General features: G+C 36.6%; 1 protein-coding gene across 1 annotated transcript; it reads left to right on the top strand.

Moving 5' to 3' along the window:
• The first annotated feature begins 3,884 nt into the window (after nucleotides 1-3,884).
• Nucleotides 3,885-25,989, top strand: ago2 (argonaute RISC catalytic component 2). The gene is made up of 20 exons (XM_051664286.1): nucleotides 3,885-4,124; nucleotides 5,453-5,500; nucleotides 6,741-6,921; nucleotides 6,997-7,117; nucleotides 7,339-7,520; nucleotides 7,661-7,797; nucleotides 7,884-8,018; nucleotides 8,115-8,202; nucleotides 8,385-8,532; nucleotides 8,613-8,732; nucleotides 8,834-8,956; nucleotides 9,070-9,203; nucleotides 9,342-9,526; nucleotides 10,277-10,436; nucleotides 10,684-10,774; nucleotides 12,011-12,205; nucleotides 12,314-12,448; nucleotides 15,682-15,783; nucleotides 15,915-16,114; nucleotides 16,528-25,989. Exons 1-20 carry the CDS (start codon nucleotides 4,100-4,102, stop codon nucleotides 16,634-16,636), a joined length of 2,619 nt encoding a protein of 872 aa, XP_051520246.1. The 5' UTR covers nucleotides 3,885-4,099; the 3' UTR covers nucleotides 16,637-25,989.
• The last annotated feature ends 356 nt before the right edge of the window (nucleotides 25,990-26,345 follow it).

Below are 26,345 nucleotides of genomic sequence, written 5' to 3'. Positions count from 1 at the left end.
GCCTTTATGTGCTTTTTGAAGCTTCAAAGTTTTGGTCACCATTCACTTGCATTGTACCAATAGAGCTGAAATATTCTTCTAAAATATTCTTCTAAATCTTCATCTGTGTTCTGCAGAAAAAAGTCATACACATCTGGGATTGCATGAGACAGAGTAAATTATGAGAGAATTTTCATTTTGAGCAATTACTTTAACAAAGTTTGCCAATATTAAACAGAATATTGGTAATCCCATACAGAAATCGGATATATGGCCATAAATGAACATTTATTGTGTATATAAAATTAGAGTTCATATATTTGAGCATATTTGTACATATTAAAATTTCACAAGTATTTGGGAAATTTATGCAAATGGCCACTTGTTGTACAGTAGTGAAAACCACATATGAACACATATTTCATATACAGTGTGGGTTTTGCATATATTACCATTTATCAGATTTCTGCATTGGATTAGAATCCCTTCTGAATTATTTTTCAAATTATACGCCACCCCAATCAATAAGAAATTATAGATAAATCCATAAATACATGGACCAGTGACATTGGGTAATAAAATAACACAAATAAATAAATAAATATATATATATATATATATATATATATATATATATATATATATATATATATATATATATATATATAGTTACAGATGTGTGTGTACATATATATATATATATATATATATATATATATATATATATATATATATATATATACAGGTGCATCTCAATAAATTAGAATGTCGTGGAAAAGTTCATTTATTTCAGTAATTCAACTCAAATTGTGAAACTCGTGTATTAAATAAATTCAATGCTCACAGACTGAAGTAGTTTAAGTCTTTGGTTCTTTTAATTGTGATGATTTTGGCTCACATTTAACAAAAACCCACCAATTCACTATCTCAAAAAATTAGAATATGGTGACATGCCAATCAGCTAATCAACTCAAAACACCTGCAAAGGTTTCCTGAGCCTTCAAAATGGTCTCTCAGTTTGGTTCACTAGGCTACACAATCATGGGGAAGACTGCTGATCTGACAGTTGTCCAGAAGACAATCATTGACACCCTTCACAAGGAGGGTAAGCCACAAACATTCATTGCCAAAGAAGCTGGCTGTTCACAGAGTGCTGTATCCAAGCATGTTAACAGAAAGTTGAGTGGAAGGAAAAAGTGTGGAAGAAAAAGATGCACAACCAACCGAGAGAACCGCAGCCTTATGATTGTCAAGCAAAATCGATTCAAGAATTTGGGTGAACTTCACAAGGAATGGACTGAGGCTGGGGTCAAGGCATCAAGAGCCACCACACACAGACATGTCAAGGGATTTGGCTACAGTTGTTGTATTCCTCTTGTTAAGCCACTCCTGAACCACAGACAACGTCAGAGGCGTCTTACCTGGGCTAAGGAGAAGAAGAACTGGACTGTTGCCCAGTGGTCCAAAGTCCTCTTTTTCAGATGAGAGCAAGTTTTGTATTTCATTTGGAAACCAAGATCCTAGAGTCTGGAGGAAGGGTGGAGAAGCTCATAGCCCAAGTTGCTTGAAGTCCAGTGTTAAGTTTCCACAGTCTGTGATGATTTGGGGTGCAATGTCATCTGCTGGTGTTGGTCCATTGTGTTTTTTGAAAACCAAAGTCACTGCACCCGTTTACCAAGAAATTTTGGAGCACTTCATGCTTCCTTCTGCTGACCAGCTTTTTAAAGATGCTGATTTCATTTTCCAGCAGGATTTGGCACCTGCCCACACTGCCAAAAGCACCAAAAGTTGGTTAAATGACCATGGTGTTGGTGTGCTTGACTGGCCAGCAAACTCACCAGACCTGAACCCCATAGAGAATCTATGAGGTATTGTCAAGAGGAAAATGAGAAACAAGAGACCAAAAAATGCAGATGAGCTGAAGGCCACTGTCAAAGAAACCTGGGCTTCCATACCACCTCGGCAGTGCCACAAACTGATCACCTCCATGCCACGCCGAATTGAGGCAGTAATTAAAGCAAAAGGAGCCTCTACCAAGTATTGAGTACATATACAGTAAATGAACATACTTTCCAGAAGGCCAACAATTCACTAAAAATGTTTTTTTTATTGGTCTTATGATGTATTCTAATTTTTTGAGATAGTGAATTGGTGGGTTTTTGTTAAATGTGAGCCAAAATCGTCACAATTAAAAGAACCAAAGACTTAAACTACTTCAGTCTGTGTGCATTTAATTTATTTAATACACAAGTTTCACAATTTGAGCTGAATTACTGAAATAAATGAACTTTTCCACGACATTCTAATTTATTGAGATGCACCTGTGTATACATATATATATATATACACACACACACACAAAATTTGGAATAATGTACAGATTTTGCTCTTATGGAAAGAAATTGGTACTTTTATTCACCAAAGTGGCATTCAACTGATCACAGTGTATAGTCAGGACATTAATAACGTGAAAAATTACTATTACAATTTGAAAAAAAGTTCAGAACTTCTTAAACTACTTCAAGAGTTCTCATCAAAAAATCCTCCACGTGTAGCCATGAAAGCTTTGCAGATCCTTGGCATTCTAGCTGTCAGTTTGTCCAGATACTCGGGTGACATTTCACCCCACGCTTCCTGTAGCACTTGCCATAGATGTGGCTGTCTTGTTGGGTCCTTCTCGCGCACCTTACAGTCTAGCTGGTCCCACAAAAGCTCAATGGGGTTAAGATCCATAACACTCTTTTCCAATTATCTGTTGTCCAATGTCTGTTTCTTTGCCCACTCTAACCTTTTTTTTTTTTTTTCTGTTTCAAAATTGGCTTTTTCTTTGCAATTCTTCCTATAAGGCCTGCACCCCTGAGTCTTCTCTTTACTGTTGTACATGAAACTGGTGTTGAGCGGGTAGAATTCAATGAAGCTATAAGCTGAGGACATGTGAGGCGTCTATTTCTCAAACTAGAGGCTCTGATGTTCTTATCCTCTTGTTTAGTTGTACATTTGGCCTTCCATATCTCTTTCTGTCCTTGTTGGAGACAGTTGTCCTTTGTCTTTGAAGACTGTAGTGTACACCTTTGTATGAAATCTTCAGTTTTTTGGCAATTTCAAGCATTGTATAGTCTTCATTCCTTAAAACAATGATTGTCTGACGAGTTTCTAGAGAAAGCTGTTTAATTTTTTGTTGTTGCCATTTTTGACCTAATATTGACCTTAATACATGCCAGTCTATTGCATACTGTGGCAACTCAAAAACAAAGACAATGTTGAGCTTCATTTAATTAACTAAATAGCTTTCAACTGTGTTTGATATAATGGCAAGTGATTTTCTAGTACCAAATTAGCAATTTAGCATGATTACTCAAGGATAAGGTGTTGGAGTAATGACTGCTGGAAATGGGGCCTGTCTAGGTTTGATCAAAAATGATTTTTTTTCAAATAGTTATGGTGCTGTATTTTACATCAGTAATGTCCTGACTATACTTTGTGATCAGTTGAATGCCACTTTGGTGAATTAAATTACCAATTTCCTTCCGAAACAGCAAAATCTGTACATTATTCCAAACTTTTGGCCGCCATATATATATATATATATATATATATATATATATATATCTAATAATATATCTAATATATATATATATATATATATATATATATATATATATATACATATATATTAGATCTTTTACATCCATATATGCTCCTAAATAATATTTTAAAATTATCTTCAAACACACCCGGAAATGACGCAACATGACCAACAGTCTTATGTAGATATTGTTGTAACAAAACATCCATTAAATTTGATATGAGTCTTGCTAAATTTTAATAAAGAGATTAAATACAACATAAAAGAGACGCTGAGATACACCACTCGTAGGTTAGTGTAAAAGTGTGTGAATGAACGTAGGGTAAATAAGAGCTCGTGCTGTGATGGGGGATGGGATGGCTCGCAGCTCTCGTGCTCCAGTAACGAAACGCTCTCAGTAATCTCTATTTTCCTCACTATTTCGATGCTGATTTAAAATAAATTCGTCTTTTCCGTTGCCGCATGTGTTACGTGGCATCTGAAGAGCAAAAAGAATTGGCGTGCGATTGAATTTAGGTGCAGAAAGCAATCAAAATGTATCCCGTTGCTGCAGCTGGTGGTGAGTATTATTATGATTAACGAGCGTGCTAGCGATGAAATGCTAGGCGAAGAAGTTTGGTATTTTTGGTGTAAAATTAAAATGTAATTTAATTCCGTTTGGTTGTACATGACATTCATGTTCAAAGTAGGATTTGGTTTATGTTACTGAAGTGTTATTTCGCATCTCTGTCGAGGGTTTGTTTTGTAGGCCCATTGTTATTGTTAGCCAGCTAGCTAAACTTGTTGACCTGGCTTTTGAATTCAACAGCAGCAGCTGGTTAAACTCTCTCACAACGTCAGTCTTAATACGTTAATATGGCTCACTTGCTTAATGTATCACCGTTGGAAATTTTGAGTAGTTTAAAGGTCTTGGTTCAACAGTTTTTGTGTTCGTTTCAACGTTGGTAGTTTGGCAACAGATTGACCTGAAACTCAGTTTTAAGTAATTAAACGTAATTATGTTGTTATATATTCGAACTATGTTTCACCACGGGAACAGTTTATGTGTAAAGTTAACTCTTAGCCAAGCTGACTGTATGTGATTTCTGGGAGCTACCTGTTTAAAAAAAATGCAAAACTATGAGTTGATTGTGTTATTTTATTGTTTTGAGCATTTTTATTGCAGTTTAGTCTGAAGCATTCAGAAACTCCCAAACTTACAAAAGCTATTTCTTAAATAAAAAGAAGCCATAAGAATACAGCACGTTTATCTTACAGTTTAGTTTGATGAAGTCATTAGTTTGTGGGCTTAAATGTCTATTGGTGATATGTGTGAAGCCTCTGAACTGAAACAATGATATAAAGAATAGAAGTTGCTGCAGCTCAATGGAATGAGGTCCTGGCACATGTGCATGGGAGAATTTGGCAGGTTGTTGAGTTGCTTGTGTGGTGTTGGTGATAAGGAGTTAAAAAGCCTGCAGACCTGCGGGATGGGTCCACGTCCCTAGTATCTTCCAGCCGCGTTGTGTTTTTAGGTTTGATAAAATGGGCTGTGACGCCTCAGGGAATCTTTCAGCAAAGACTTGAGATACGCAGGATTCCGTTGAACATTGAAGAAGGTTTTTGAGTTTAGATGTTAACAAGTTTGCATTAACTTTGACTTGTTTTTCCCCCGACAAATAAACAAACCTAATCTCATATTTGATGGGTATTAATCACTAAATTCCACTGCTTTCATTTGATCCGAAAGATTGTGTGTTTACAGAGCTGCTACCTTGACTTTGCACAGAAAGCCTATAGCAGGCCCATATTTTAGGTTAAAAGGCAGCATTATCATGGTTTTACATATGCTTCTGTGCAAGATCACTATTTTTGGATATGTTGAAATCAAACTTATGTCTTTTACAGCTGCTGAGCTGTGTCAGGGACATCCATCCTCAGGGTCAGATGTTTCTGGTAAGCAGCCTGACTATGCTGGTTTGTTAAAAGCTTAGCGTATATTTTCAGTACTGTATCCCAGTTGTGTTAACCAAGTTGCCTTTAAATGTTTAATTAAAGGTTTTAAACATACCACCCCTGGAGTTCGCTAGTTCGAATCCCAGGGCGTGCTGAGTGACTCCAGCCAGGTCTCCTAAGCAACCAAATTGGTCTGATTGCTAGGGAGGGTAGAGTCACATGGGGTAACCTCCTCGTGGTCACTATAATGTGGTTCGTTCTCGGTGGGGCGTGTGGTGAGTTGAGTGTGGATGCTGCGGTGGATGGTGTGAAGCCTCCACACGTGCTATGTCTCCGTAGCAACGCGCTTAACAAGCCATGTGATAAGATGCGTGGATTGACGGTCTCAGATGCGGAGGTAGCTGGGATTCATCCTCCGCCACCCAGACTGAGGCGAATCACTACACGACCATGAGGACTTAAAAGCGCACTGGGAATTGGGCATTCCAAATTGGGAGAAAAGGGAAAAAAAATACAAATTAAAGGTTTCAAACAAATTAATGTCTTATTTTACTGTTGAGAGTTTTGATTGATGACAATAAATTGACGATTCACCAAATACTCAAGTATTTTGTATATATATTTGAATTATTTATGTTCCAATTGTTAGATGGTTTAGGTACTAATGATGTTAGTAGTATTTATTCTTGTGTAAATTACGTTAAAGGGTGGGATGTTAAGCACAGCACAGATGAAGTGTGGAGCTTGAGTTTTTGGCACAGCAGCACTCTAATAGTCTTAAAAAAAAATGGTTATGTTGAAGGTCTGCTGAGCAAAAAAAAAAAAAAAAGACATAACCAGCTTGAAAGTTTTGACGTGGTCAAAAATATTTTTAGGCTATGTGTCTGAATGCGATGATTGTCTGTCTTATTGTGAATTCGCCAAATTGTGTCTACAAATTTAAACACACTGTAAATGCAGTGCTTTTATGTGTTTCTGTAGTTTAACTATATACTCTATTTTTATGTGTATTCTTCTAATTAATGTGGTAAATGTTTTTGTATAATTTGCATTCATTTAATGCTGGTCAGAGCAATCATGTGTTTATTTCAATGCCATTTTAAAGTGCATGAAAGTTAAGAGATTGCCTTTATTCTAGCTAGGATTTGTCAATTGTTCTCTTTCAAAACACCAAATTTTCTTGTTTTGTTCTCTTTTAAATATATTAAAAAGGGAAACTGTTTGTGTATCTGCCCTGCAGCTCCACTGTCTCCACCAGCACCAGAGTATGTCTTCAAACCGCCTCAACGGCCAGACTTCGGCACAATGGGTAGGACAATCAAGCTTCAGGCCAACTTCTTTGAAATGGAAATACCGAAGTTGGAGGTGTACCATTATGACATAGACATCAAGCCTGAGAAATGCCCACGGAGAGTTAACCGGTAAAAACTTTGAAATTTCAGTCAGCTGATTAATTGGAAGCGCATTTCTACTCACAGACTTGTTTTATTTTGTAGAGAAATTGTTGAGCACATGGTCCAGCACTTTAAAACGCAGATCTTTGGAGATCGAAAGCCTGTGTATGATGGGAGGAAGAATCTATACACTGCCATGCCTTTACCCATTGGAAGGGACAAAGTATGCACTAAATGTAGTAGTGATAAGTGTTGGCTTCATTATATTAATTTTTCAAGTTTCTCAAAGTAGTATGCTTGAATGACTTAAAGAATGGTTTGATTGGAATTGATATGTTCCTTCTTTAGCCAATACCTTGAAAAAGTCTCAAAATTCCACATTGATGTCTTTCTACATTTTTATATGGTGTCACATCATACTGATTTGACAAACTGCTCATTTAGGTGGAGCTGGAGGTCACAATTCCAGGAGAGGGAAAGGACAGGAGCTTTAAAGTAGCTATAAAGTGGATGTCCTGTGTGAGTCTGCAAGCTCTACACGAAGCACTGTCAGGACGACTACCAAACATCCCCTTTGAGACCATTCAGGCTCTGGATGTTGTAATGAGACATTTGCCCTCTATGAGGTTAGTGGTTACATCGTGACACTGGGTTCCATATCACCAGTAGGGGGTCTCTTGCTTCATCCTTCTTCATGCTCATTTCTCTGTTTTGGTGTCCTGGTTTTGACTCCATAATATATATCATACTGTATTTGTGTCTGCAGGTACACCCCAGTTGGACGTTCATTCTTCACTCCCTCTGAAGGCTGCTCCAACCCCCTCGGTGGAGGGAGAGAAGTTTGGTTTGGTTTCCACCAGTCTGTTCGACCGTCCCTTTGGAAAATGATGCTTAACATTGATGGTAAGAGTGCACCAACTTCTGTTGGATTTAAACAAATCTTTGATGTACTTTGCTTCTAGTAATGCTTATATAAAATGTTATTTTAGTGTCTGCAACTGCATTCTACAAAGCTCAACCTGTGATTGAGTTCATGTGTGAGGTTTTGGATTTTAAAAGCATTGAAGAGCAACAGAAGCCCTTAACAGACTCCCAAAGAGTGAAGTTTACCAAGGAGATCAAGGGTGATTACTTTTTACAGTGATTAGTTTCATGTCCATTGGCTGCTTTGGCATTAACATTGCTTGATTTCTGAACTCTGAATTTATTTCACCTGTCAGGTCTGAAGGTGGAGATCACGCACTGTGGACAGATGAAGAGGAAATACAGGGTGTGTAATGTAACAAGGAGACCAGCCAGCCATCAGACGTAAGATTTCCTTTCTCAAGACATTTATTTATACGTTTTTATTTTAACTTGCATGAAAATAATAGAGATTTTCCCATTTCTGAATGCATGTTGGCTTGCTTGTGGAGCTTATGGTTCTTAATTGATATTCCTCATTGAACTGATAAAACTTATTGACTTTAAAAATGTTTTCTGTTCGACAGGTTTCCCTTGCAGCAAGAGAATGGTCAGACCATTGAATGCACTGTCGCACAGTACTTCAAGGATAAGTACAAACTGGTGCTGCGATACCCACATCTCCCATGTTTACAAGTTGGTCAGGAGCAGAAACACACCTACCTTCCCCTGGAGGTTGGTCAAGAATGCATCTTACTCTTTTTCATCCCTTTTTGTTTCCCTGTCCCTAAATGTTATTGTTCTTTTTTCTCAAGGTCTGTAACATAGTAGCTGGGCAGAGATGCATCAAAAAACTGACTGACAATCAGACCTCCACTATGATACGTGCCACTGCCAGGTCTGCGCCTGACCGTCAGGATGAGATCAGCAAACTTGTACGTGCAGCTCTCCTTTGTTTTTATTGTGATGTGTATTAGGTATCCTAAATCACACCTCCACACAATTTCTCACAAGGATTTTCATTTGTGCGTGGCAGATGAGAAGTGCCAACTTCAACACTGATCCTTATGTGCGTGAGTTTGGCGTCATGGTAAGAGAGGAGATGACTGAGGTCAACGGTCGGGTCCTTCAGGCCCCTTCAATTCTCTATGGAGGAAGGGTATAAACATGTTCTGGTTGACATTTATTTGGTTGAATTCTAGATATCTCTGTCTAATGTGGGGTGTGTCCTTTTATCTGCTTAATTTTACTGTGTCTGTCTGACCATTTTAGAACAAAGCAATAGCAACCCCAGTTCAGGGTGTGTGGGACATGAGGAACAAGCAGTTCCACACAGGTATTGAGATCAAAGTGTGGGCTATTGCCTGCTTTGCTCCACAGAGGCAGTGCACTGAACTCCTTTTAAAGTAAGTCTTGCTTTGTCCTGAATGTTTCTACCTGTAAGTCTTTACGTAGCGCCTGTGCTTTACGACTTAATGAAATCATTAAATTCCATCCTTTTACAAATATAATCACAGTTAAACTGTTTACTTTGTTTTTTGTAGAGCCTTCACTGACCAGCTCCGAAAGATCTCTCGTGATGCTGGGATGCCCATTCAGGGCCAGCCATGCTTTTGCAAATATGCCCAGGGAGCAGACAGCGTGGAGCCCATGTTCAAACATCTCAAGTACACTTATCAAGGCTTACAGTTGGTGGTGGTCATCCTACCTGGGAAGACCCCTGTTTATGGTAAGTTAAAGGGATAGTTCACCCAAAAATGAAAATTCTCTCATCATTTACTCACCCTCATGCAATCCCAGTTGTGTATGACTTTCTTCTGCAGAACACAAATGAAGATTTTTAGAAGAATATTTCAGCTCTGTGGGTCCATACAATGCAAGTGAATGGTGACCAGAACATTGAATCTCCAAAAAATCTAATAAAGCCAGCATAAAGTTAATCCATAAGACTCCAATGGTTAAATCCATGTCTTCAGAAGCGATATGATAGGTGTGGGTGAGAAACAGATCAATATTTAAATCCTTTTTTCTATAAAGCGTTTGATCAGTCTCGACCAGTAGGTGGTGATATGCATAAGGATTGCAATCACCAAAAAACAAAAGAAGAATGTGGAAGTGAAAGTGAAAGATTAATTGTAAAAAAGGACTTAAATATTGATCTGTTTCTCACCCACACCAATTATAGTGCTTCAGAAGATTTGAATTTAACCATTGTAGTCGTATGGATTACATTTATGCTGGCTTTGTTATCATTCACTTTTATTGCATGGACCAACAGAGCAGAAAAAAATCTTCTAAAAATATTTGTTTGTGTTCTGCAGAAGAAAATCATAGACATCTGGGATGGCATGAGGGTGAGTATATGATGAATTTTTATTTTTAGGTGAACTATCCCTTTTATCCTTCTCTTTTACGTAATACTTTAGTGTTTCAACCTGTGTTTAGGTTGTAAACATCTACATTTTAATTCGTCTCTTAGCTGAGGTGAAGCGTGTTGGAGACACCGTTCTTGGCATGGCCACACAATGTGTCCAGGTAAAGAATGTACAGAAGACCACACCTCAGACCCTTTCCAACCTCTGTCTCAAGATTAATGTCAAACTAGGTGGAGTCAACAACATTCTTCTTCCACAGGGCAGGTGAGGGCAGCTTTTCCAAAGGACTTTGACATTTTTCGTAGTCTGTAGGCCTTTGTATGATTGTCTTCTAAATCTTGGGCTACTTCCCCATGACAAGTGAACTCCTGTGAAAGCCCAGTGAAGAAATGGAATAATATTGAGTTTTACAAAGATTAATCTATGTTCATGAAGCAAGTAACTATGAAACAAGCACAGCTTTCACTGAACTATTCTTTACTGTTTGTATATCACTGTTTTTGTTCTTTAGGCCCTTAGTGTTTCAACAGCCAGTCATCTTTCTGGGTGCAGATGTGACTCACCCCCCAGCTGGAGATGGCAAGAAACCCTCTATTGCTGCTGTAAGTTAGACAGACCTGTTCTTTTCATCCAGCAGAGCTGTATAGCAGGCTGACAGTCCAGGGGTTGCACTGATGTAATTTTTATCGATGCTGATCCAATTAAAAGAATTAGGAAAACAAAACTTCGAATATTCATACAACACATACATGCCCAAAGCACACTGCATTTACATTACCACAGAGGTTTTGAAGAAGTCCTTTCTACTAGGGGTGTAAAGGTTAACATTTCTCATGGTTCAGTCTGTATCATGGTTTTAGGGTCATACTTTCAGTACATTTTGGTATGTTCAGGAAAAAAATAGAAAAATATTACTTCCAAATCCAAAGTAAGAATACTGTATTTGGTAAACACTTCAACAGGTTTGCCCTTAACAAAAATTATGGTTTTACTACAGTAACCATATTTTAATCATGGTATTTGTTGTAAAAACATAGTAACCAAAGTCAACATGGTTACTGTCATGGTTATAATATACAGTAAAACCATGATTACTATATGGAAACTACAGTGTTACTGTTGTAAAACCATGGTTAATTGTATCAAAACCATGATTTCTGCTAAGAAAACCCTGGTGACAGCAGTCATGATTACTACAATATTACTATGGTAAAACCATGGTTAATTTTCTTTAGGGTCATGAACTATAGAGAAAAATTTTTTTTTTTTTTTTTTTTTTTAATTAATAAATCAATATTTTAATACCTGCACTATTATGCGTTGTGCATCAACATAAAGTGCATTTCAAACTCAACATATATTCGGAAGCTGTACATTACTATAGAAGGAACCTTGCTATTAATAGGGATACGAGAAGGGTCCAGGATGTCGTGGCTCGAGTGTTTTAATCATACGCCGAAATCCCACATCTTCATCAATGGACTATGGCAACAAATGAACACCACAAGCATTTTAGTTATTGTTTCATTTATGTCTGAATAAACACTGAGTGCCTCGGCTCACCTGTGGCTCTGTGTGCCAGATCTTAATCTGGGTGATATCGGCGTACGTGATTAATCATATATCGATGTGCATTGCACAGTGCTAAGTAGCACTGATAAAATAAATATGAGATTTCTACCTCTGGTACAGTTTTGAGGTGCACCATGTAACCTAGGCTTTCAGCAGGATTTTAACGTCAAAGATAGAAGTAGCCCTCTAGTGGGACAGAAATGCTATAGTAAATGCTAACTATTGAAGAATGTCATATAAATGTTTCTACATTCTCCAACATTTAGGTGGTTGGCAGTATGGATGCCCACCCAAGCCGATACTGTGCCACGGTGCGGGTGCAGCAGCACCGTCAGGACATTATTCAGGATCTGGCCACGATGGTGAGAGAGCTGCTCATCCAGTTCTACAAATCCACACGCTTCAAACCCACTCGCATTATCTACTACAGAGACGGCATCTCAGAGGGGCAGTTCAACCAAGTAAGCTACATGCCTACATGTTTTGCCTACACTTGCTAAGAACATTTGACCGCAAGCATGTTTTGAGCCTGTGATGCAGAGACATTTCATCAATCTTCACCTTTGTAGGTTCTGCAGCATGAGCTGCTGGCTATCCGTGAGGCCTGCATCAAGTTAGAAAAAGATTACCAGCCAGGCATCACCTTTGTAGTAGTCCAAAAGAGACACCACACCAGGCTCTTCTGCATGGACAGGAATGAACGGGTTGGTTACTTAACTGGAATTTAACTCTACACTGGAGTCGCTGGCAGAAAAGGACCTGATTTAATGAAAATTTGCAGGAACACTTAATTTTACAGTGTCTGTGTTGCACATGTTATATGTTACTATTATTAATTACTATAGTAATAACAAAATTCAAGTACAAGCAGCTCTATAATTACATGTAGTTTATTAATATTACTCAGTAATTACCTTTGTAAATACACTGTAGCATGAACACTAAGTGTGGAGAAAAAAATCAATTCTGTTGTCGACCAGATGCAAAATATATATATTTTTTATTTAATTAAAAAAATTACATGTTTAGCATAATGCTTATACAATGATAGGTAAATGTAGGATGCTTTGTGCAGAGTTCCATATGAACAGGTTTTCTCTCTGAGAAGTTTCATCTCTTTAATTCTTTACATTTAGTTATTTAATGCACCGCTGCTAAAGTCATCAAAGTGCTGCTTGTTCACTGTTGGACATCAAATCCTCTGCTGTGATCAAAGTTCCTGTTACTATGAATAATCCAAAGGTTTATTTGTGAGGTGCTGTGGAGATTATTTGTCAGCAGTCATTCTGCAGATTCTGTCTGACACCGCTTTAATAAATGGTTTATATTTAAAAAGGCTTCTCAGATTGTTGGATGCCATTAACTGTGTCACGCCCCCCACAATATTTATCATCTAACAGCTTCTGCACTTCTGAATGCGAAGCTGATCGACATGTGACTTCAAGCGCATCAGCGTGTCATTTTGCATCCGGGATGCGCATAAAAGGTTTTGTGGTGCTCTGTATTTAAGTTGTTGCTCTGCTCAAATATTCGCTCACGTGTGATCGCTCAACTCCATCGCTCAAGTTCAAAAGTCATTGCTCCGCTCCTCACTCATGAGTGAGAGCGATTTTGAAGTGGAGCGTCATGAAATTAGAAAGTGAGACATTCTCTCTGCCCTATTCTGAGTTCGGACGGGATTATTTCATATGGGGACGTGGGCTAATGTAATAACCTAATTACCAGAGCTTCTCAGATTTTAATCTTATGCTAATCGGTCATTGTTAGAAACAGCTCGCCATTTTGTGTCTTACCAATAAAACGGCCGGTAAAAATAAGCCCTGGTTATACTTATCCCGTGCGAATTGACGTGCTGTTAAAAAGCCAGTATAGCATCTGTCTGAAGTGAAAAGAGACTTTAGAAAATGTAAGATGCGCTTCACAACAATGATGCGTTTGGACTGATGCATGTTTTTTTTTTAAAGTAAGAAACAAGAATGATTTTTTTTTTTTGATTAGGAACATTTGAAAAGTACACAAGCACCTAATTTTGTGATTTGAGTAGAGTTAATGGGGAAAATTGTATTGAGCCTTGCGCTTCGTAATATATTTTCTGGAGGGGCAGATAAAATTACATTAATGTGAACGGATTGCCTATATTTTTAATTCAAGTGTGTAATGTAGAATTGTCTCGCTAATGTCACCAGTTCTGTTGTATTTTACCAGGTATTCCAATACATTTCCAGATATAGTATATGCACATTTATTTTTCACTTCATAATTAATTAGCATAGCTAAATACATTTTCTGATGGGTCAGTTATGTGTGATAGCAGTGTGTAAATGCAGTCGACACTCCCATCTCTGCGATTTATACAGACATCGCTTAGCCCGTGCGAATCGATGTTAAACTACAAATGTCCACAGTAATAACTACTTCACAGACGGATGTCCGGGAAACTAATCAGTGTTTTTTTTTAACTGCCTCTGCACTCTCATCTCACCATGGTCTGTTGTTGGATTCGGCCTCTGTCACCAGCAGATCGCGAATCTCTCCAAGTTTAATCACTGCCTCATATGTAATAGCCTAATCCACTATGTTTAAAATCTTAAATGTTTTAAAGTCTTGAATTTAATACAGCCATAAACACCGAATGTTTTGTCAGTGTAGAAGTGCACACACATTCATGTTGCTGCATGAGAAATGAAAAAGGACTGGAAAGTGAGCGGCCGGCTGAGGACAATCTTGTGAAATGAGCTCCTTGCTCCGGTGGAATTCTGCCCGCTCCGCTCATACTCTGGTGGGATAAGAGGTTATAGTTATTTAGCCTATTTATTTTATTTACCCTGTTAAAAGGCTGTGCTTAACATCCATATATCTGATTATGTAACATGGACATAATGCAGCCTAGTTATACATCCTAAACACTGACTAGTAGACTAATAGCACAGACAATGCACACACTGATCGATTGGTAGTTTTAAATTGATAGTTTTGCACATCCCTAACTTGCAAATTGTGAATTGCAGAGTGAAACAATTGTCATTTCAGACACATCTGTTCTTCATTAGACAATTCTTTCTGAGAAAAAGGCGTTAACACAGCTAAATATATCAAAACATCAAATCACAGTACTTTAAAAATAGCAAAACATTTCAAATTGGCATGTAAATATCGTTGTAATATCGAATCGGGATGTCTGGTAATTCCCATCCCTAACGAACACTGTAAAATAAAGTGTGACCGAATTTGCATTTAGGAGCCACCAATTTCTGCCTCAAATTTGCAAAACAGTTCCTTATGAGATGAAAATGTAAAAAACAAAATGCATGCAAAATAAAGATGGCACTCTGTGTGAGTCTCGTACATCTTTGGATCTCATTGTCATTTGCATGCATACAATTGGGAACTCTGAAATATGGTTATTGAAACTTTCATCCATGGTAATAATGAGTGAGGAATTAAAAAGTTGTAAAGAAAGGGATAAAAAAACATTAACCATACAAACAGGAAGCAACATCCAATTATGAATAAATTGTTTATTTAGCTGTTTACTGGTGGTGAGTTAACTGGTAGGGTTCACGTCATTACAATATGAAAATTGCCTTTGGTAGGTAGTTTAAGTTGTATTAGGTGTTTTTTTTTATTTTATTTTTATTACACCCTTAAAGAATATTAAATATTATTCTTAAAAATATTCAACAGAATATTAAATCCACCCTTTTTGTTACACTTGGTCTAAATAAACAAACGTCTTGTGCATCAGAAATGCCTTTACACTTTTTACATTTGTTTTTCAAGAATTTGTTCAAACAGCAGATTTTCTTGTACAAATAATGCTTGTAAAAGAGAGGACTCCTGTCAACTTCTGGTTTTATCATGTTTTTTTTTTAATTATTATTATTATTTTTTCCATGTCTCTTAAATTTGTCTTTCAAATTGTCTCTTTGTATTCAAGGTTGGAAAGAGTGGCAACATTCCTGCTGGCACCACAGTCGACACCAAAATTACCCATCCATCGGAGTTTGACTTCTATCTTTGTAGTCATGCCGGAATTCAGGTACCATTCATTTTAAATAGAGTTTAATTGAAATATATATTGAGAAATTATGTATTCTTAGTTGGTGTTTTGAAGAGTGAATGTCAATTAAGTTTGTGATTCTGTTCTTTTTAATTGCTGAATCTTCACAGGGAACCAGCAGGCCCTCTCACTATCATGTGCTGTGGGATGACAACCATTTCACCTCTGATGAGCTGCAGGTCCTCACCTACCAGCTGTGCCACACCTATGTGCGCTGCACCCGCTCTGTCTCCATTCCTGCACCAGCCTATTACGCCCACCTGGTGGCATTCCGTGCACGCTACCACTTGGTTGACAAAGAACACGACAGGTACCGATGGCAGGGGTCTTGATTTCCTAGACCAAGTGAATGGCATTGGTTTGTAGAGTTTACGTTTTGCTAAACAGATTGTTGGTAAACAATATTAACTATCCTAAGTGAAATCAGGAAATGAAAACCTATATTCCCAAGCTGTTATATGTACAGAACATTTTTAAAAACATATAAAGCCTTGTAAGAAATACACATTGTCACTGAGCTACACAATAACATTCTGAATTTGCTCAGGTGTCTGCTCCTTTAATGGCAGTATGCCAAGGTAATCCCTAGAAATGCTTCCAACTCATTGTATTAGATTCCTTTTATACAGGTTTAGCTCAGGTGTTAATCTAATCTTCTTTAAGCATGGAATAACTATGTGCTTTACGTTATTGTCCCTCTGGTTCTGATCTGTTTCCCTGCAGTGCTGAGGGCAGCCACACATCAGGTCAGAGTAACGGCAGAGACCAACAGGCCCTGGCCAGAGCTGTGCAAATCCACCAGGACACACTGCGCACCATGTACTTCGCGTGAACATAACCAGAAACAAGCCCCTCCTCCTCAAAACAGCACGGTGTGTGTGTGTTTGTGTGTGTGCCTCATTTGTATAATGGGTACTTTCAGACGAAAACAAAAAAAGACTCCAGAATCTCCATGCTGTTAGGTTTCATAATGCCCACGTAGTAATTTCCAAACATACTTAAAATCCTGTCATGAGTTTTAGAACTGTAAGATGTGAATTCATTAATTTATCTTTTTTATTATTATTATTTGGTTAAGTGGGTGTGGTTGTGTATCTCTGTTGTACATGTGCATGTCAAATTAGAGGTTACCATGTTTACATAGTCAATCCAAAAATGTAAACTATTTTTACACTGAAAGTTACATTTGCAGGGGGTGGGGTCTTGGTTCAATATTCTTGCCATGGTGTGGAGACTGTTGAGCAGTAGTTTTTTACAAACTCTTCAAACCAATGGGTTAGGGTTAGTTTAGGACAACATGGATCAGGTTTAGGGCTTGTGGGGAGGCAGTTTCCACAGCTAAATTATTTATCAGCAAAGCAAGTGCACTGAGCAGAAGGGGACTTCAGGACAAAAGTACTTATCCTGTTTTATTACATTTATTTGTACTAATATGAATTTTTATCTTGGTGTCATATATTGTTCAGTCCAGGGCTCAGTCAACCTACTGTACCTGTCCTTCCATGACTAATCAAGCATTGTCATATGCTTGCATTGGAAAATTGTAACTTAAAATAAGTGCAGAATCAAGAACACGTTGAGCTATTTGGAAGTGAGAATGTAGAAATTGTTCTGACAATCAGTTTTCTGGTTCTCTGCCACTCAAATGAGACTGGTTCTCATCAGTGACACCCTCCGTATACCTAAGCCAGTATTCTCTGTGTGGAAACAGCTCTTAAAAATAGTCAATTGTTTGTTCAAGTATTGTCTTTTTAAAATACTAATATCTTTAGATTCGAAGCATTTTCATGATGAGATTATCTTGAACGAATTTTATAATTTCTGCCATGAGCATTTCTCTCTTACTTGTCCGCTGTGATCGTAACAACCTAAGGTTTCGGTGGGTGGGTACATGATTTCAGTTTTTTTTCTTTTTCACAACTCCATTCAGGAAATATGTATTACTTTACACTTTGTTCAAGCACCTGTTTTGAGATTTTAATTTCAAAATGTGTCCCCACATTGAAACAAGGCCAGTTTTGTGCTGAATATTTGAGGATCTGTAGCCCTGTGCTCTGTAATGTTTCCAATGGTGAAGTTTGATTGTGCTGTGCTGGTGTTGAGGTTTAAACACTGTAAATTACAGTTCCTCAATCAACACTTTCCAGCTGACCATACAGGCAAACAAGACTTTGAGGGCAGGGAAGGGAGGGAGAAGGGCAAGTGTTTAAGAATAACACTGATATCAGTCACATTATTCACAGAGACACGACAAGGTTGGAGTGAAAATTCTATACAAATTTCAAATGCACCTTAGATTTCTTACCCAGAAGCTATCTCAATAGTCTATAACTTGTAGGTTTTCATCATGAGAATTTTACCAATCCTTTTTTGAGAACCCAAGATTGTCTTTATAGACAAAAATAATTGTGTGAATTTCTTTCTTTTAGAGACCTTAAGGAGTTTTGTAGACTGACAGGGTTGGGCCACTAGGCAAGTGGTGGTTAGCGTAACCTACGAGGAACATTTGCTAAAGAGAAAATCAATACAAACTTAGTTAAAATTGAAGCGCAATACATTGTATATGTCTTGGTGTACTGTTTTAATGTAAACAGTTCTATGGCTTTTAGAGGATATCATGTGAAGTGATAATTGATTGAGTCTTGTTAGTTAATTAACTGTAAGCTCACTTCCCCATATAATGCTTCAATTTTAACTTGAAATATTTGGGAATTTTTAACTATCTTTTTCTAACTATGCATTCTTAACCAAGAGATTTTAGTGGTATGTTTGTGAATATGAATTTAGAACATTTGTAAAGTAGTCATTTTAATGCTGGGTACTTTTAGTAGTGTAAATAGTGCAAACCCTATTCCCACTGTAGCAGTATTAGCATAACAAAACACTCTATTTTTATTATCAACAATTGGATGTTCTTTATATGGCTTTCAATTATTCCTGTTAGCGAAACAAGATTACATATGTACTTTTAGTTAATGTCCGACCGTAACTGAAGCACAATGGGACATAATTGTAGGTGCTAGAGTTTGAGACAACCATTTGGTTTTTAATCTTGTTCAGCCTCATCTTTTAAACAAGAAAATCATAGACTGTAAGAGAGGATCATGGATATGTTCGATTTTGAATCTGGTGGAAATTTATGACATTCTGACCCTGAAACTTTGCTATCAATTTATGTCTTTTTTTTTTTCTTTTTTTTTTTTGCCAACTCTAAACCCATCAAACTGTGTGTAAGGGGTATTTTAGCTTGTCTTCACGTACTTGACTGTGTTATGTTATTATTTGGCGCTGGTCTCGCAACTTGTGAAAGTAGATGCACTTTGAAGAGCAATGGACACAAGACCCTTAGTTCTGGTAGTTTTGAAATGGAAGCCTACCTGTGGAACATGAATATGTTTTCTGGGTGCAGTTGTGTGGAAATGACTAGATGTCCTACCTCTTGTTACCTGTTACTTGTATTATGGTAACATACCGCACTGGTCATTTCTTCATAATTACACATGGGAAAGTTATATTTTTGTCCCTCTGAATTTAGTGTTAGATGTCACAAAAAATCTTGAAAACATGCTCTAAAATGGCTATTTTTTTTTCTCTCTCTCTCTCCATTCTCATCTCTTCAGAGGCCATACCTGCTGTCATTTATCCTAGATGATTAACCATTCCCATTTTGGATAGTGTTTAAGCTATGTATTCAAAACTAATATTGAGTGCTGCAAGTATCAGATGAAAGTCAGACATGAATCCAAAAGAATATTATATGTGAACAAGTGGCTTATTGCTTTAAATGTTAAACACATATTTTAAACATATGCTATAAAAATGTTCATAAATGTATAGTGTAAATGTCGGTTTTACCATTTTCTGTCCTCTGAAATTGCAATTCATCATTGCTTTATTCATGTATTCATTTGAACGTGTCACCTTGATTTCTTGTTTTTCTTAACTTTAGGTTTGAATAAGTAGTATTTATAATTTAGCATCAGGAATTACGTGAGATGAAATAATTGCTTAAACTACTAATTAGATATATTCTGGAACAATCTCATTTTCTAGTTTGAGTTTTTAGTTTAACCTTTAAAAATCAGCACCTTAGTCAAAGGTCTACAACATATGCAATTTCTCAAGTATGAAATATAAGATGTTTTTGCACTATATCAGAAGTGGTGTTACTATTTTGCATACAGATTGTAAGGTTTGAGAAAAGTGTAGGCTCCTCAGCACCAGTGTTTTGGCCTTGTTCATTTGTAGTTCATATACAAATGCATTGGCACTACTCTATTAGAAATTTATAATAGACATAAGAAGGTTTTGAGTTCTTACACTATGCAAAACTCATTTCCATTCAGAGCCGGCACGTTTATGTATTCTGGTACTTTTTTAACTTTTTAAACAGAAACTGTCAGATTGTGGCTGTAAAGTATATGCTGTATGCACCCCAAAATGTAAGAATTAAGGACTTGAAAGTCCTACATTTTTAATTGATTTATTTTTATGATTTTTTTTACGATTTCACTGCCTCCATAAATAAGACAATTCACTTTTTTAAATTAGTTTGGACACAAGGTGAATTGTTCAATTTAAATAATTCCTGTCAAACATCTTTGCATGTAGATGGAAGGGAGGCTGAGGAACGGAATACAATGCTGATTTTATAGAGACACTTCTATCTTTGCTGCAGCATCTCGAGTTCAAATAGAGATAGTGTTAACTGAGATTTGAATTGTGCATAATTTTTTCCCTGGAAGCTTAGAATTATTTATCTATCAATGTTATGTCTACCATTATGCTGACTTTCATGGATGTCTCTTGCATCATCATTAATAGAGTTCTGATTTTTGCTTCTTGTATATTGCTTAGCTTAGTATCTATTTAGCTTTGTGTGGGGTTACAATGTCCACATGCCTTTTTGCTTTAAACATCATGGTTGGAATAATGTGTAAAATTAGGGCTTACGGCTACTGATTATTAAGCCGTCACTGTCAGACTTATTACATATTTGGTGCCCCACTGTTTGAATGTTGTATGCAAAATACCAATCTCATCAAGAGAATTGTGCTTCCCCCATGTTCAGTAAGAGGTGTCTTATCAACCTTATGAGATATATTGCTAATGTATTTACATTAGACATTTGCACTAGTTTTAGTCTGAAACAGAAACGTAAGCCTCGCTCTACATATATAGCAGTAGTTTTTTGTAACTTTCCTCTTTGCTTTTCCACATCTTAAGGTGGAAAGCCTAGAAATATGCTACCTTTATGACCTGCTCAGACCGCAAGGATACAAACGAACAGTTTGAATGTACTTCATATGCCTGCATTTTGAAATAGTGGTCATAATATCCATGTTATTATTTGCATTTGTTTGCTCCACTTGGTTTCATGCATGCAAATTTAAAGCTGCATTGAGTCATTAGGCTTTAATGATCGGAGAGAGAACTATAACTCATTCATGGTTGTAGAGTACTAAATTAACACATGGAGTGGCTTAAACATTTGGGAAATTGATTCAGAATACACACTGGCACAAAGATCTGTGCATTGCTGATGTTTGTGGTGCTGTACTGTAATGCTTATGTTCATATTTTGACCCATTAAGCCAGATTCTGATCACTGTTTCTAAGCCCTTTTTGCATTACCAGCAAACTCTCTGTGGTGGTCCCATATTAATGATAGTAGTACTTGCCAAGCCCCAGTTCATTGTGCACAAACTAAACACCTACTCAGTTCATTAGTTGTCAGATAATTTTCATTTAGCCATACAAATTTCAGAACAAATTCTTTTGGCTTTTTTCCACTTCCAAGTTCTTTAGCTCATTGAAAAATAGTGTAACTGACCAAACCTGAAGCTTTTCCATTTTGTGAGGGATTACAATGTCTCTAGTATACTGTTAAGAGCACAGTACCATTAGTTGGCATTACATGCTAATAACTTTTTTGATTAAAATATGAGCATGCATGTAAGTTGGAAATGGGGTGTTGAGACGAATTAATTGGAATAGTTGAGAGCGTAATCACAACCTAGCTTTTTAAAAAAACTTTTTAAACTACCTCAGAATGGTGTCAGGTGCTAACGTTAAATATCCCTTATATATGTATATCTGCTCATGACAAAGAACAATAATTGTGACCAAACAACACAAGCCTATACTGTGTGTTAAGTGTTTAGTTTTGTTTCACATTTTTTTTAAACCATTTTTGTGGTGGATCAACATGAGGGATGTTTAGGCATGTAATAAAATTGCAGGGGACCAAAATATGATCTTTTATTTTTTTCTTTTTAAAATGTGGTGATAAAAGAATACTCATCAGCTTGTTGAGAACTGCACAACAACAAAAAAGAGCTTTATTCATGCTCCAGACATAATTTATTTGCAATCAGAATGATTCTTTCTGGTAATTTTTACATTAGTTTTGAGTGGAAATGGAGCTATTCTCGGATCTTCTGGTCAGATCTATGGAGAGCAATAGCTAGGAATCTGATTTTATCAAGTCATCACAAAGGCTTGTGTCTGGGTGGACTTCAGTTCAGGCCAAGATTATTGCCAAATGAAAATGTAGTGGTTGAGATGGTATGGTTTCTTCAGACTGGGGCCTTTTCTAGATCATGTCTAGATGGGGAGAAATATCCAATGACCACTGCTCTTGTGTTTAATGTACAGTATGTTTGGGAAACTGACAACATTTTCCTATGAAGCAGCTCGTCAACCTGTGTCAAATGGCAATCTTATCATTGAGTTTTAATGTCTTCAGAGTGCTAGCATTATACTTGATTCTTTTACTTGATTTATATCCAGTATTGCAATAAAGAGTTTTGAAATTCGCACTCATTAGATTTGATCTGTTTGATGAAAGTTCATAAGGGTAGTGTCAGGTCTCAGATAAGCTATATATTTAAGCATTTTCATTTTAAGATGAAGTGTTGAAGTGTATTTACCTTGCTACATTTTCTGAAGGGAATTCAATTTTGATTTCTTCTCTCTCAAACTCTTGAGGATGTGTTCCAAAGCATTCTGATACACTGGCATTTGAGTTTCTTGAGAGAGTTTGATAAATATAAAGGTACAAAAGGTTGTATGGAAAGAAGATTTTTGTTTATCATTAACTATGTTTCCATCCAAGGTTTTTTTTTTTTTTTGCGACAAAGTGTAGCGCTTCAAAAAGTTTACTGATATAGCTGATGGAAATGCAAATTACCGCTAAAATTTCACGTGACGACATAATATTTTTCCATTTAACTCTAGCGTATAAACTCTGTCTACTTCAAATGTCATGAAAAACTGGTTTGGAATTTTTTTTTTTTTTTCGAGAAAATTGCCAGTAATGCAAAAATAGTGTCACATGACAGAATTTACCCCAATCATTAACCTGTGTTAATCATGACGACAAGGTATACATCCTTGAAAGCCAGTTTATGATATGTGAAGCATTACTCGCACTGTTATGGATTGGTCTTAACGGCATACCTGCATAGATCCAATGCTGAAAACACATCTGCGTCATGACACTTCCAGGAGTGCCAATGCAAATATCTCGTATAATGCACCTGTCATCGGCAAGTGCACGGAGAACAAATGAATGGCTACTCTTTGTGATTAATTTAATCACGGTAGCCATCCGTTTATTTATTAAAGTTGCTTTTCCACACCATTCAAAATAATAGACGGCAGTCATGGAATTAGCCCACAATACCAAAAACATATTTCTGTGCACCAAGATGTTTTAAATTAAAAATAAATACACAATACTAGGAGAGAAACGTCAGTGTGCTTTTTTGGAACGCAGCCCAATTATATTAAATTATTGTTATTATTGTCGAAAAAATATTGTTAGGCCTATATAATTGCCTTTTCTTTACACAAACTTAAATTAGCCTTACCCTGTTCTGTAGACTAAAAAAGTAAGCTGAATGACATTTTCAGAATGTTCTACACTTTTTTTCAAGACTATAAACTATCAGAACTATTTGTCCAATGCTGAGTTCACTTTCAGAAAATGACCTTTTGAACATTTTAAATATTTTAAATCTAACCCTCTTTACCTCGGATCGCATTTGCTGAGCTTCTTCAGAAAATGTAAATTGCATTAGGACACTAAAATTAATTTGAGATGACTATCAAGTTCAGTTGATCGTTAAAAGTTGCTGGACAAATAAGCGGGACATAATGCAGTTGTGATGGCGATGCTTTAGAGATGATTGTTCAGAATAGCCTATTGAATATCAGGAATGTATCATATGTAAACCCTGATATTATATCGCATCAATTTTTCTTTAATAGCTGTGCACACAGTATATACACATCGATGGATGGTTCTTAAGACCGAAAGTTTCCCCCACTACTTGGTACAGGTTGCCAGCTTGAACAGGGCCATGACGATTCGCTTTCGGGTCGGAACCGGTGGCAATCTGCGATAGGCGCAACATTAGGACCGGGGGGACTAAAAACTTATACAAGAAAGTGTTTAAGCATGACGTCATTACGCACACTATTTTTATCAATAAAAGTCCATTTGGATGGAAACGGCAAATTTCCTGCATTTTTTTTTTTTTTTTTTTTTTACACAATTCTCACTTTGTCGATAACAAAACAAAAAGTGGATGGAAACTTGGTTATTGGCAAGCTTAAAAACGTCCAGCGTGTTTTTGTTTTTATATGTGCCTTTTCAGATTGATCCCACCCCGATTAATGGACTATCCTTTGAAATTTTATACTCAGCGCCACATCAAATAATTTGTACATTTATCATGCAACCTTGAGTGAATGCTGCATAGAATGATCAGTATTTGTATTTTGCACTTTCTAAGCAGTTTAAAGGATGTCCTGTTTTAATTGGGCATAAAGACTAAGAATATTTAAGACGAGGTATTTTCTGCTATAATAGGAATTCTAAGGAACCATATGACTTGTTGGTCTTTTCAAAAACAAAGTGTATAGATGTGAAGTACCTCATAAGCCTGATAAATGCTGCATAAACTTCATTTATTGTTCTTTTGTTAACCTAATTTTTCAGAAATTGCAAAACAATTTCCCCAACAGAGAGGTTTGATGCCCACATAAAGCTGTGCAAGAGCCTACAGAATTATTTGTGATCGACCACAGCCACTATATAAACAATATTTTTGTACCACGTTTACTTGTTGGGTATCAATGTTGCACAGAAAATGCAATTCTAACATTAGACTTAAAGCGTGATACAACATTTTGTATTGTTTCCAAGCATCTAGTTTTAGCATTGGCCAGTTGATCACAACTATTGGATATGTAGTGACATCTTGCAGTCAAAAGTTACAGTTGACTCAGGTATTGCCATTAAGGGCTGTATCTGCTATTGCCTCTCTTACCCAAATTCCCTCACCTGTGTCTTAATGTAGCCTTAGAACTGCATATATGGATGGAACATTATGGAGAATATCTGGCCTTAAAATATGCACTATTAACCAGAACATGCAAGTCACTACACATCAGGCCATATATTTTTGCCATAAAACTACCTCCTAAGAATGTAGGAGTGTCCTGGAGCTGCCAGAAGGTTTCATTTTCTTTGGTTTTATATTCCAAATAGTTCTATGTAAATTGACAATCATCATTTTATTCCATGCCATAGATTATAACACTTATTTTTCAAAATGGAAAATTGATATCTGTTATTTAAAGCGATCTATAATTAAGTGAATTATAAACAACTGAAATTCCGGGACACTCAAGTTGATTCTGTATGTTTTGATTTTTGTTTTACTTTTATGTTTTTTTTTGTTGTTGTTGTTTTTTGTTTTTTTTTCAAGACCATGTCCACATTAGCCATGGAAGAGCCAAATGACCAAAGTTTCAATTCGATGGCTTTCTTGCATTGCCTTGTGGTCTCAAACCTCCAGCTCACATCAGCAATTTATCTTTCATTTAACCTTGTGTTTGCTCTTTTTAAAACATGCCAAATAAAATTTGCTTTCATTCGTCATGGCAAAGTCTTTCATTTCTCATTCATGTGTTTGCATTCACTGCAAAGCTCTTTGACTTTGTTTCTTGTTAAAGTGTGAGCTTAAATTATTATTTTTTTTTTTAACAAATATGATTATAAACCAAGATATGCTGTAAACCCTGCTAAGACATAATGTGAAAACGTATCATTTAATATAGCTCACTTTCGCTTGACTGTGTAATGCATCATTTAATAAACTTAATTTCCTCTGACTGTTGTGTCATGGACATATTTTTGTTTTATATGCCAGATTTTAAGTCCATTCACTACCTATAATGTTCTTCGGCATGCTGGTTTCTGCTAACGTCTGGTTCTCTGCTGTTTTTACAAACTTTTTTTTTTTTTTTTTTTTTATCATTCCTCTTAGATGAGGTAATGTTGGACTTTCAAATTCCCCTACACTTATTTTTCGAGACTTCCAAACAGCTTTTTGTAAGTAAACACAGATGGTGTGGATCCTTACAAACCCATAAACAATGTCACCTGAGGCCAGAGTTGGTGAAAGCTGTACATTTGTATCAACATCAAAAAGAAAAGTTTAAATAGAAAGTTTACAGTAGCTGTCTCA

The sequence above is a fragment of the Myxocyprinus asiaticus genome, chromosome 30 (genome assembly GCF_019703515.2).
Source record: "Myxocyprinus asiaticus isolate MX2 ecotype Aquarium Trade chromosome 30, UBuf_Myxa_2, whole genome shotgun sequence".
Lineage (NCBI taxonomy): Eukaryota > Metazoa > Chordata > Actinopteri > Cypriniformes > Catostomidae > Myxocyprinus > Myxocyprinus asiaticus.
Note: the sequence above shows the minus strand (reverse complement) of the source record. Positions and strands in the feature narration are given on the sequence as shown.